Below are 12214 nucleotides of genomic sequence, written 5' to 3' on the forward strand. Positions count from 1 at the left end.
ATTTTATACACCAAAGATGAACTATCAGAAATAGAAATTAACATTCCCATTTACAATTGCATCAAAAAGAATATAATACCTAGGAATAAATTTAAAGAAAGAGGTAGAAGATGTAATAAAAAAACTACAAGACATTGAACATTTAACAGACTTGAGGTATAATTGTCCTACATATACACCCCTGAAACCATCACTACAATAAAGATTATTTAATATCTCCATCACTGCTAAAATGTTCTCATGCCCCTTTGTAATCTACCTTTGCTGCATCCTCACATGATCTTACATTTCCTCAGTGCCCTTGTATCCCTGGTGTCTTTTGAGTGTCCTAATATCTTTTTATGAGGATACCATTCATGTTGGATTAGAGTCCACCCTATGGCCTCATTTTAACTTAATCACCTTTTTAAAGGCCCTATCTCCAAATAGTCGTATTCTGAGGTCCTGGAGGGTTAGGACTATAACATATGAATTTTGGAGAAACACAATTCAGACTATGATGTATCATTAGTTTGGTATTTTTTATTGCTGAGTAGTAATTCCATTGTGTAGGCATACCATATTTGTTTATTCATTCACCTACTGATGAACATTAAGTTGTCTTCAGTTTTTGGCTATTGCAAATAAAACTGATATGGGCATTCATATGCAGACACATGTTTCTATTTCTCTTTTTTCCCACATTAGTATAATGCTTTATTTAAAAAAATTTTTTAAATCTTTATTGAATTTATTTGGGTAACATTAGTTAGTAAAATTATATAGGTTGCACGTGTACAATTCTATAATACATCCTCTATATATTGCACTGTGTGCTAACCACCCAGAGTCAGTTCTCCTTTCATCACCATATATTTGACCCCCTTTTCCTTCTTCTACCACCCTCCCTCCCACTTGCCCTAATTCTCTTAAGTAAATACATAGGAGTAGAACTGCTGATTCATATAGTAGGTATATGGTTAAGTTTATAAGGAACTGTTAAACTCTTCTGTAGTAGGTAGAAAAAGATACATTATTATAGTTTTAACTTGCATTTTCCTAATGATTAATGATGTTGAGCATCTTTTCAGTATTTTTCACCTATATACCTTCTTTGGTGAAGTGATGCCCAAGTCTTTTGCTCACTTATTTTTGGGTTATTTGTACTCTTATCAAGTTGTAGGAATTCTTTATGTATTCTAAATGCAAGTCTTTTGTCAAATAAATGTCTTGAATATATTTTTCTCTCAGTCTGTTACTTGTTTTTCATTTTTATAACAGTGTGCTTTGAAGAGCAATTTTTTTTTAATTTGATGAAGTCTGGTTTTTTTCTTTTAGTTTGGGTTTTTGTTTTTTAGAAAAACTTTGCCAAACCCAACAACACTAAATTTTTCTGTTCAGTTTTCTTCAGAAGTTTTATGGTTTTAAATCCTACATTTAGGCCTATGATCAATTTTGAATTAATTTTTATAGAAGGGTTATAGTTCATTTTGTGGTATAAGAATATGCAATTGTCCAGAATCATGTATTGAAAGATTATCCTTGTTGACTTACATCCTTAAATTCAGATGATATCATCTGTTCTGTCCTCCTGACGTGACTGTAGATAGCATTTGATGAGATATGTGTAAACACTCTCTGACAAATGGGAAACTAATAGAAATCTAAGTCACTATCATTATTAGTTGGTTCTGGGTAGATCTTGACCCAGAGACATGTAACAGAAAACGTATTACTAGGCCAGGAGTCAGAGAACCTGATGTGCAGTATAGCCCCACTACTTTTTTAGCCTTTGAAATAACTTTTAACCTCAGGGATTATTCCCTCATCTGTAAGACAAGAATGGCAATATCTGACTGGTATATTTCAGAGGGATTTTATAAAGATTATTCATTTTTAAAAGCTTCGTAAATTATAAGTGCTATAGAAATGTACAATATCGTCTTTACAACTGAAAATCCCTGGACTACATAATGAGGTCCATTCTTGTTTTGCATGGTAATACGGGGCCACAAATTTGACTGTGCAAGCTGGAATTGTGCAAACAGATCTTAATAATCAAGGGGGAAAATTATGATTGTTCCATAACCCTTAAAAATGTTTGTCAAAATATTACAAACCCTTTTACTATTGGTTATAAATGTACAGGAAAGCGGAAAAATAGCAAGAATAATATTTAAAACACTGGAATTTAAAACATTGGAAACATTGAGAATTAGAGCAAATACTTTATTAAAAATCTTATCAAGAGTAATTTGAACAGTGTTTGCTTCTTCTTTGTATCACATAACTCACAATGTACACTGAGCACTTTTTCTATGCCTTGGTGAACTATCATACTCTCTACCTACTTTGGATGAGTTTCTACCTTTTTATCCTTTGCACTTACAACGTTGTGGAATAGCACCAATATTTTCTTTAATGTGAAGTTTTTTTTTGCCAGCATAATTTCCTCTAGGACACTTTCATCTTTTCTGTCACAAACACTTTCCTCATTTATGCCAATAAATTCCCCTCAACAATTTCTTCTAACTTCATATATGGAGTGTCTTGAATGGTGGGGGGTCAACATTTCCCTAGTCAGCTATTTCTTCTATAACTCTATGTTCTGTTAGAATTTCACCCCCATTTTTCCTTTTTTTTTGTTTCAATTTCATCTTTGTTGGTCAATTCCCTCTTTTGATTATCCACATCCAATAAAATGCTATATGGATTTATCATTGAAAGATAAGGAGGCAACACGACAACGTATTTGCTGTCTGTCATGAGCTGAATAACTGGCACACAGAGATGAACTGCTGACATATTTTAAAAGAAGTGACATGGTTAATCACTGATCAAGATGTGCATCTATTATTTATTAATATATAGTAATTTGTGGACAGAAGAGTTAGCAGTGAAGTTTGTACTTTATGCAGTTACTCATAGCTAATATATTGTAATTACTGAAATTTGAATCACATTGTTGAGTGACTGGTGTTATTTATAATAACTAAACACCGTAACTGAAATTTGTGTATATGGGAGCCATGCAAAGTGAGGACTGCCTGAACTTAAAGTGTCGCAGGATGTGTGAATTCCCCATTTAGTGTTCTCAGCATTTGAAGAGGAGGGAAAATTAGTTATTTCTTTGGCTTTTTTGTGATTCTTCAGGAACTTCCTCGGTTAATTCCAGAAATGTATGGTGAAGAAATCAAAGAAACTTGCCATGGTTGTCACTTAAATAGGCTAATTTTAAATTAAATTACACTGTGGTATGAGGTACACAAATCAGCGAACTTCAAACCAGAACTGGAATGAATAACAGTTGATTTTCTTTTATGAGAATGTCAAAAAGTTTACATTATTTTCCTTAGTTTTAATCTTTTTAACTTAGTTTTCATATCTTGGCATTTCTTTAGTTGTTACTCTTCTTGTTCCCATAATAAAGAGTTCAAGCCAGATCAAATGTTAAATACACTCCATACCCAAAAGGAGTTTTTTATACTTCCAAGAGGCTCATTTTAAAGGTTTGCTTGCATTCAGTCTCCTTGAGGGCTAATTGCACATGTAGGGATAGGAATTATATTATATAATCAGAACCTCTAATCTCTTGGAGTAGAACCAAGTTGTTCACATTCTCTCATAAAATGTCTAACAATGTGGTTCATCACCCTGATTTCAGAAATATTCATTAATACACTTCTTTACACTCTCCTTATACAAGAGAGCAGAATAAATTATTTTAAATATTTTGAGAAGGTACTTATTACTTTTATAATCATAAAGTTATTTCAGAACTAAATGAACCAAATAAACATGAAGGTATTTATTCAATGATGACAGTCACCGTGTTCTACTCTGATTTTGTAACTGCCTTAAGTCTAGTGGGAGAAACAGGAACATAAATAGATAACTAAAATATAGTTTGGGAATTGGGGAAGGGTAATCACAAGATGGTAGAGACTATTAGAGAAACAGCAGGTCTAGCTTTGAAGAAAATAAGAAAGGTCTGGCTGAGCTTGCTCTGAAAGACTGCAGGAGTTACCTCCACAAAGAACAGAGGATGGGTGGTTGTTATAAGAACCATAGGTTCAAAGATTTGGAGACAAGAGAAAGAGAATGATGAATTCCAGAAACCAAAAGAAGTTCTGTAGAAGAGCTGAAGCAAGAGAGGTAAAATTTAAGCCTTGCTAAAGAACTTTACCGTGATAGAAACAGAGAGGCAAAAAGCTTTTTTAAAAAAGAGTACCATGTTCTGATTTGCATTTTAGGAAAATCATTTCAGTAGCTGCTGTGAGTAGATGGGAGTGGGAGTAGACAGAGACCAGCTGAGAGATGAAACAGGCTCAATCTAAGTAAGCAGCAATGGGAATCAGAGATGAAAAAGGATTCCAGAGGTATCAAGGAGGGAGAATCAAAAGAGCTTTGTGACTACTTTCAGATACTACAGATGACTCAAAGTTTTCTGGTTTGGACGGCTGAGTGGTTGCATTAAATAAGATATATGTATAATAAAGGAGGAAGGTCAAGTTGGAGGGAAAAAAAATTGTCACTTAACTTGGAAAAATTTTGACTCTGAAAGGAATGTAAGGCCTAGAATGAGATTTCCTGCCTAAGATTAAAACAGTGTTGTGTTTTGTTTCTGCTCTTCGGATGGCCTGAAACAGATAAATCCTGTGAGGCACTGGGTGGGGAGGGAAGTGGCACTAGCTTCACTCAGCACAGGAGGTAATGTGAGGGCGCTTTGGAGGCACTCAAAGGGCAGCCTCCTGTTGGTAGATTGACATTTTTATTTTCCAGAACAAAGAATGTAAATAGCCCCACTATTATTTGTGTGTCTAAACAAAATAACCAGGGAAGGTGTCAGGGCTTAGGGTACCAAAAGTGACAGATGTCTCAGACTCTTAGACTTTGTTTTAGATGATTCATAGCTTGAGAAGTAGCAGAGAATTAGAATAAGGTTGAAGGACTTCTGTAAATAACCCTGTGACAGTGGCTGGAAGAAGTACCTGGAATAGAAGACTTGACCTTTACCATGTTGTAGCATATCCAAAAACATGCCCAGGCCCCCCACTGCTAGAGCTCCTCAGGATGGTCTCAGGTCAAAGGCCTAACACTAAAAGCCACACAACTCACTTTTATCTTTTCCCAAATATAAATAGGAAAAAAAATCATTTTTAGCTTACATGGAAGAATATCTCGGTATCTGTTTTTGTCTCTGTTGCATGGTTCATTCCCAGAGTTGAACTCACCGGGCAGGTTCTCATATTCTAAATTCTTTAAAAGGTAAAAAATATAAGTCATGTATATACTATAACAAAAAAAAAGTCTGCCTTTGTTTAGTGTTCATGATCCTTAACACTACATGACATGAACTTATATTAAATGTGTTGTATGATAAGTGGAGAAATCAGAACACCATTTAAAAAGTACTATATAAAATATCTCAAATTTGACATGTCAATCAACAAGTTACTTAGTAAGAAAATGTTAAACTCTTTGAGATCCTTTTTCCCTTGAATTTCAATATTTTTCAACTTTTCTTAAAAAAACAATCAATATCGAATATTCACTTCTTAGGACCTACCCATAAATCTATCATTTTATAGACAAAAATAATAAAATAACAGCAACAAAAATCTATAAAGATATGAACAAAAAAATATAATGTCTCACAACTTACTCCATGGCCCATGAATAAATTCTAGCTATTAATAAGATACCAACTAAAGAATTCTTCCTTTCAAAAAAATTTATTTACCAAACGCAAATTCAACAAACATTTACTGAACACTTAGCTTATATTTGGCACTGTTCTAGATATTAGAATACAAAGCTGAATCAGAATCTGAAAATGGCTTCATCCTAAAGGAGTTACCAGAGCACTTGGAGAGACAGACATGTGAATAATTTATTATACAGAAATACCAGTGCTAATGACAGCACGAGATTGTATTTGAAGATACAGGAAGGAAAGCTCCTAGAAAGGAAGTCGTATCTGAACTGGGCCTTCCTGAGTCATCAGAAGTTACTCACATGAAAGTCTGTGTGTCTGGAAGGAAGGAAGAGCAGTGGTGAATGGCTACCGTTCCAGGTAGGAGGCACATGCATCCTCTCAGGAAGCACTGAATAGCTTGGTAACAGGAGCACATGATCTAGCCTAAAGGGAAACTAAAACTACCTGGAAGGCCTTGTTTCATATGAAAAAGAAATTGAGACGTATCTAGTCCTACTATTAGAATATTTGTGGAGAAAACCTTAGAGCTTGTACTTTTTAAAAGCTGCATACAAAAGAGATAATGTCTTCATTATACAAAGAGTGATTAATCGAAAAGAAAAAGAATAAACAGAACATTGGGCAAAAAACTGAAACTAGCAGTTCACTGAAAATAAATATGAAAGGCTTAAAAATAAATGGAAAGCTATTCTTTGTTCTCAGATAAATAAATGCCTTTTAGATCATCAGTGAGAAACCATTTGTCATTTAAGAAATAAACACAAGATCCAAAAGTTTGATAGCACAAAATACTGGTTGTCTTTCTAGGAATTTGTTCTAAAGAATATGCACATATATGCACAGGCATATAAAGAGGGGTGATTGCTGTTCACAAGAGCATAGTCTAGAATAATCTAAATGTCCATCATAGGGGACTATTTAAAGACAGGAAAGTCTTTAGCCATATAATTAACTACTATGCAACACTTAAAAAGAATGAGACAGCTATATGTGCTAATAATGTATTTGGAAATTATTTCTTAAATGGAAAATTTGTTTAAAAGGAAAGAAAGGGTAGAATAGTGTGTAAAGTACATGTCAACAAGTTTTCTGGAAGTCTATATGACAAACTTAATAGTAGAAAGGGGGCCTAGGAAGTCAAGGGAGAAAAAAGAGGGAGATTTTATTGCTTTTATAACTTTTCATGTTATTTGACTTTTTTACTGTGTACACCTATTACTTCAAAAAATTTAATATTTAAAAACAAGGACAGTGTACTCAATCTAAACAAAACAAAACAAAACAAAGCCCTCTGGTAGTGATGTGGAAAAAGAAATCACATATAGACTTTTGTTAAAACCAAAATATTTACCATAAATTCCTGAATGATTTCATATCCTTCTACTTTTTTCTGAAACATTTTAAAATAATCCTTGATGGCTGATTGCTCACGAACACTGAATATTAATGGTCGAACCTGAGCCAACTGAGCTAGCTCCCTTTCAGAAACAATTTGTATACCTAAGAAAGAGAAAAATTCACATTTGTAACTTACTTGTATGTATGTGAAGGGAGATTTTATTCTTGTTCAAGTTGTTTTCTTAAAGGCACAAGCACTTAAAATTAATGGATGTTTATTTTTTCAGAGGTTGAAAGAAAGTATCATTGTTTTGGAAAAGTCATGACTGTGTATCTTGAAATTACACAAAACCCACTGTTCTTGGAGAAAACTGTAAGTGCTATAAATATAGCAGATGCAGTAAACTGAGAAGTTTTCTGTTTCATAATGTGAATTGTGTGTATGCATTGACAATTATTCCAAGGCAAGCATGTGCATGACTTTCCCCTTCCCGAGACCAAGTGTTTGGAAGCACCTGGAGTCTGAGATGAGAGGATTGGAGAGTCTAAAACACCTCTTACTCTAAAACAGATTAAGTACACATACATGCGCATACATGTACACACACATATCCATCACACACACACACACACACACACACACAAATCCCCAAGGATAGAGAGGATCTATATGATGCAATCAATAGAAATATATATATATATGTATATATTTACATTTATAACCAATAACAACAGAAGAAAATGCATTCTATTTAATACCACACATGGAATCCTTTTTTTAAAAATGATCTTTTTGGTCATGTTGACAATCTAGAGTTCACATATCTGAAATTTTACACATCATGTCCACTGGCCAAAATGTAATAAATCTAGAAGTATTTATTAAAAGAATATTTTTAAAAATTCAGAATTTTGAAGTAAAATTATCAAGGGAAGCCATTCTCAAAATCTCTGTCCAAAGCCAAATAATATGAACTAAAATCAAGTAAATAGCAGCAAAAAATATACAAGAAGCCATTAAGCAGAAGAACAGACATAAAAAAAGAAATGGAAGTTTCTAAAAATCTGCACAGCCCTGGGACACTCATCTAGTCTTGGAACACTACTATACCTAAAAGCTTTTTTTTGTAGAGGTGGGAGTGAAGAACTGTTGGTTGGGAGAGAAAGAGTCACAGAAATCCTTAAAAAAATTTCACAGATATCTTTAGTATACGAAGAAGACTAGGAAGCACAAAAGGGGAGAGGATTCCCACAAGAGTAGAAGCCATTATGATCATCTTTGATCCCCAGCAGAAAAACCCTTAGAGCTTCCTTCCATTGTGTTCCAGCTTTGCTGGGGAAAAAAAGCTAAGAGAAGGCAGAGAGGAAAGGTAGAAGACTGCAATGGGCACTATCGGTGGCCCCCAACACTAAGTCTACCCTGATGGTTCAAGTCATTTGTCATTATTCCACAATAATTCCTTTGCCAGTGAATAATTCAGCAATAGGTAGGTGATTTGAGCCAATGGGAAGAAAGGAGGAGTTTATTCAGGGCTTATGGGCAAGAGAATCAAGCCTCTGCCCCACCTTTATCCCCTGCTCAGACATAAGCACAGAAGAATAGGCCCTGATTACCACAAACAGCCCTATTGTGACCATAAAAGAAATGAGCTGAGTATAGCTGATATGGGGGAAAAACTAAAAAAGCTATGTTCTTGCTGACAGCACTGAGCAACTAATGATACTGAATCTGGAATACTTCCCACCTCAGGACTTCCATTATGGGAGAAAATATATCTCTTTACTGTTAATGTCATTTTGAATTTGGTTTCTTTTCATTGTAGCCTGGTCCAAGAATTCCAACAAGGTGTACAGATCAGGCTTCAACTATAGATAATGGCAATCATTACAGAAAGAGATGTCATTTATCTATTTGGTGCTGACAACATCATTGGGCAGGTTTGAAGAGAAGGTGCTTTCCCGTTATGATCCAAAAATAACACATCAGAATGGTCTGCCAAGAAAAGTGCTACCTTTGCCACAATGAGGAATCTGAGGGAACTGGGCATTACTGCAATAACCACTGGCTCCTTGATGACACTACCTTAGCAACCATGAGAAGTTACGAAGTCACTGCCACAACTCTTGGCTCAAGTAATGTAACACATTAACTATAATGAAGCATCAGGAATATCACGCCTGCTGTGGTGTATATCAGCAACATGGGTGCTTCTCTACACATTTAAGTCTTTGCTAAGTGCAAATGATTGGTCAAACCCACACTAGTTACCAGGCTATCTGGGAAATATAATTTTTAGTTCGCCTTCTTGAACCATACAGGAAGGTGCACGAGGAGGAGTGTACAGTCTAGGTTAAGTAAGCTCATCTACAATACATGCCAGACGACAATTCAGCCACACCATTTCAGCATTCTGCTCCTTCCCCCACAACCCTTCTGCATCCTTGTTATTGTCTTCAGGCAAAATCCAGCCCTCAAAGTAGTTTAAAATGAAAGATAACTAGAGTCAAATCAAATGGGATGAGAATCAAGAAGAATTCATTCATGCTTAATTAGCAAAATCAAAGAGATACAAAGCTATATACGTTCATGTACAAGATGGAAATAAAACATGAGATGTGGGAAAAAATGAGTAATACAATATGGTATGCAAAATGTTTAATCTATTCTGAATGGAACATAACCTAACTTGTAGATCTACCATCTGTAGGAAGAAGTATAAGAATATGAATTATTTTAAATAATAGTACAAAAAGAAGACAAAACAACAAGATGAAGTGAAAAATAAGTTTACAGACATAATAAAATAAAGGCCAAAAGTACATGATTGCAGAATTAATAATTAAACACTGCAAGAAACAAAGTAGACAGTTGAAAATGATTTTATTTATAGGACAAAAATATATGCATATAAATTAATGAAAAGAAGGAAAAAAAGATAATGCATACAGGGACCTCATCAGAAGAGCAGGAGAAAAAGTGGGACAAGGTAAGCAACTCAAGAAATCCTCCTTCATGGTGCAAGTCTGGAGAGGGGAGCAGCAGCTTCTGCAGCAAAGGCATGAAGCCCCACCCAGTTTATTTTCCCTATCTCCCCTAAAAAGGGCAGCAAACCCTATTACCCTCAAAGCATAGGTTAAGACTCACTGACATTGGGGATAGAGAAAGAAAATCATCCTGGGCTCAGACCATATCACTTACCCCTAAAGAAAGAGCAGGGTAACTGAGAAGGCACCATCCCAGTGATATACACCTTAACAAAGTTGAACAAGGACAACAGAGAATGCCACTCCCACCCTCAACCAGGTTAGGAAGCACTCTGTTGCTAGGGAATGGGCCAGATCATGGATAGGAACCTTCTCTGAGGCACAGGTACAATAGGGAGATCTAAAGTAGAGAGCAGAGTAGACACTGAGTAAAACCTCTAGCATGCCATTTTCCATTCCAACCACAAGTTAACAATACAGGAATTTGAGACTGGTGGTACACTGAGAGTAACCACAGCAACATCAGAACCCAAACCCTGGTGAATTCCTAACTAAATTATCTCAACTCCTCACACTGAACACATACCTACCAAAGCAAGAGGCATGTCCATTTCTATTTACCTCAGTGTCTAGAACACAAGATATCCAGATTTCAACAACAACAAAAATAATTACATGGCACACAAAGAAGCCAGAAAAAAAGGAAAAAATAATAATAATAACTATCAGGAGAGAAAGCCATCAACAGAACCACAGATAAAACATACATGTTAAAACTATCAGGCAATAAATTTAAAATAACTAAGATCAATGTTAAAGGCTTTAGTGGGAAAAGTGCACAACATGCATGAACAAATGGGAAATTGCATCAGAAAGATGTAAAGCATAAGAATTGAACAGAAATGCTAAAAATGGAAAACACTGTAACAGAAATAAAGAATGCCACCAATGGTCTCATGAATATGCTTAATATCAGCAAGTAAATAATTAATGAACTTAAAAATAAGTCAATAGGCATTACCCTAACTGAAAGAGAAAACAAAGGGGAAGGGGAGGGCACAAAAGGGACCATCCAAGAGCTACAGGCCAATATCAAACAGACTAATCTTCCTGTAACTGGAATCTCAAATAGGAAGGTGAGGGGGAGGGGGAGGGGGAGGGAGAGCAAGAGGAGGAGGCGGGGAGAGAGAGAGAGAATTAATAAATATTTGAAATACTAATGCTTGGGGAATTTATTTTCCAAGATGAATGAGACACCAAGATTGAGATCCAAAAGCTCATCATAAACAATACCAAGGCAGAGGGCAATCCAAAATTCCATAACCAACAAAAATATCTTTCTAGAAAAAATTAAAGGAAAAAATAATACGTTTACAGGCAAACAAAAACTGAGACACATCATTAGCAGCAAACTTGCACTATAAGAAATGTTCAAGGAGGGGGAGGTTACAAGATGGCAAAGCAGATAAACACTGTGCTTGCCTTCTCCTGTGACCACATTAAAATTACAACTATGTGGGCCGGCCGAGTGGCACGTTTGTTAAGAGCTGGCTTGGGATGCCAGAGGGCCCCAGTTCGGATCCCACATATGAGGGCCAGTGACGCTGCCCTCTACAGCTAAGATGCTGAACAATGGCTCAACCTGGGGCTGGGCTGCCCATGAGTTGCCAGTGATGGGTAGGCTGCAGCCCCTGCTGCAGTGGGTTGCCATGGGCTACCGTGTGTAGCCAGCAGCCGGCGTGAGCGGCCATCCAGAAGCCGGCGACTGATCTGCCTCACCTGGGAAGAGCGCAATGATGGTGCCAACATGGGCCAGTGAAGCGATGTCTTCCACAACTAGACTGAAGAACAAAACGACAGCAACTTGTCTGTTCCCCTTCCCCCAATTCCCCAGGGCTGTCCCCACCCCCCAATTCCCCAATAAAAATTTTTAAAAAATAAATAAATAAGTAAACAAATAATAAAATTACAACTATGTGATATATAGATGATGTATTACAGAATGCACATCTGAAATCTATGTAACTTTGTTAATAATTGTCACCCCAATAAACTTTAATTGCAAAAGAAAAATGACAACTAAAGTATAGAATAATTAACCTAGAGAACAATACGAGGTATGACAATTAAGTTTGCAAACTTGTTGCAATGATGTTGCTAACCTTTATTGATATCAGAGGGATTATTCATTAT

General features: G+C 35.8%; 1 protein-coding gene across 1 annotated transcript in view; it reads right to left on the minus strand.

The window, feature by feature from the left end:
- The window catches only part of PTPN20 (protein tyrosine phosphatase non-receptor type 20), a 50669-nt gene that overhangs the window by 20682 nt on the left and 17773 nt on the right, over nucleotides 1-12214 (minus strand). Inside the window, exons 5-6 of the mRNA XM_019660477.1 lie at nucleotides 7050-7198; nucleotides 5148-5238 (exon numbers count right to left, since the gene is read on the minus strand). Of these exons, the coding sequence (XP_019516022.1) occupies nucleotides 5148-5238; nucleotides 7050-7198 (240 nt within the window). The remainder of the gene's footprint in view (nucleotides 1-5147; nucleotides 5239-7049; nucleotides 7199-12214) is intronic.

Source organism: Hipposideros armiger, unplaced genomic scaffold (genome assembly GCF_001890085.2).
Source record: "Hipposideros armiger isolate ML-2016 unplaced genomic scaffold, ASM189008v1 scaffold_319, whole genome shotgun sequence".
Lineage (NCBI taxonomy): Eukaryota > Metazoa > Chordata > Mammalia > Chiroptera > Hipposideridae > Hipposideros > Hipposideros armiger.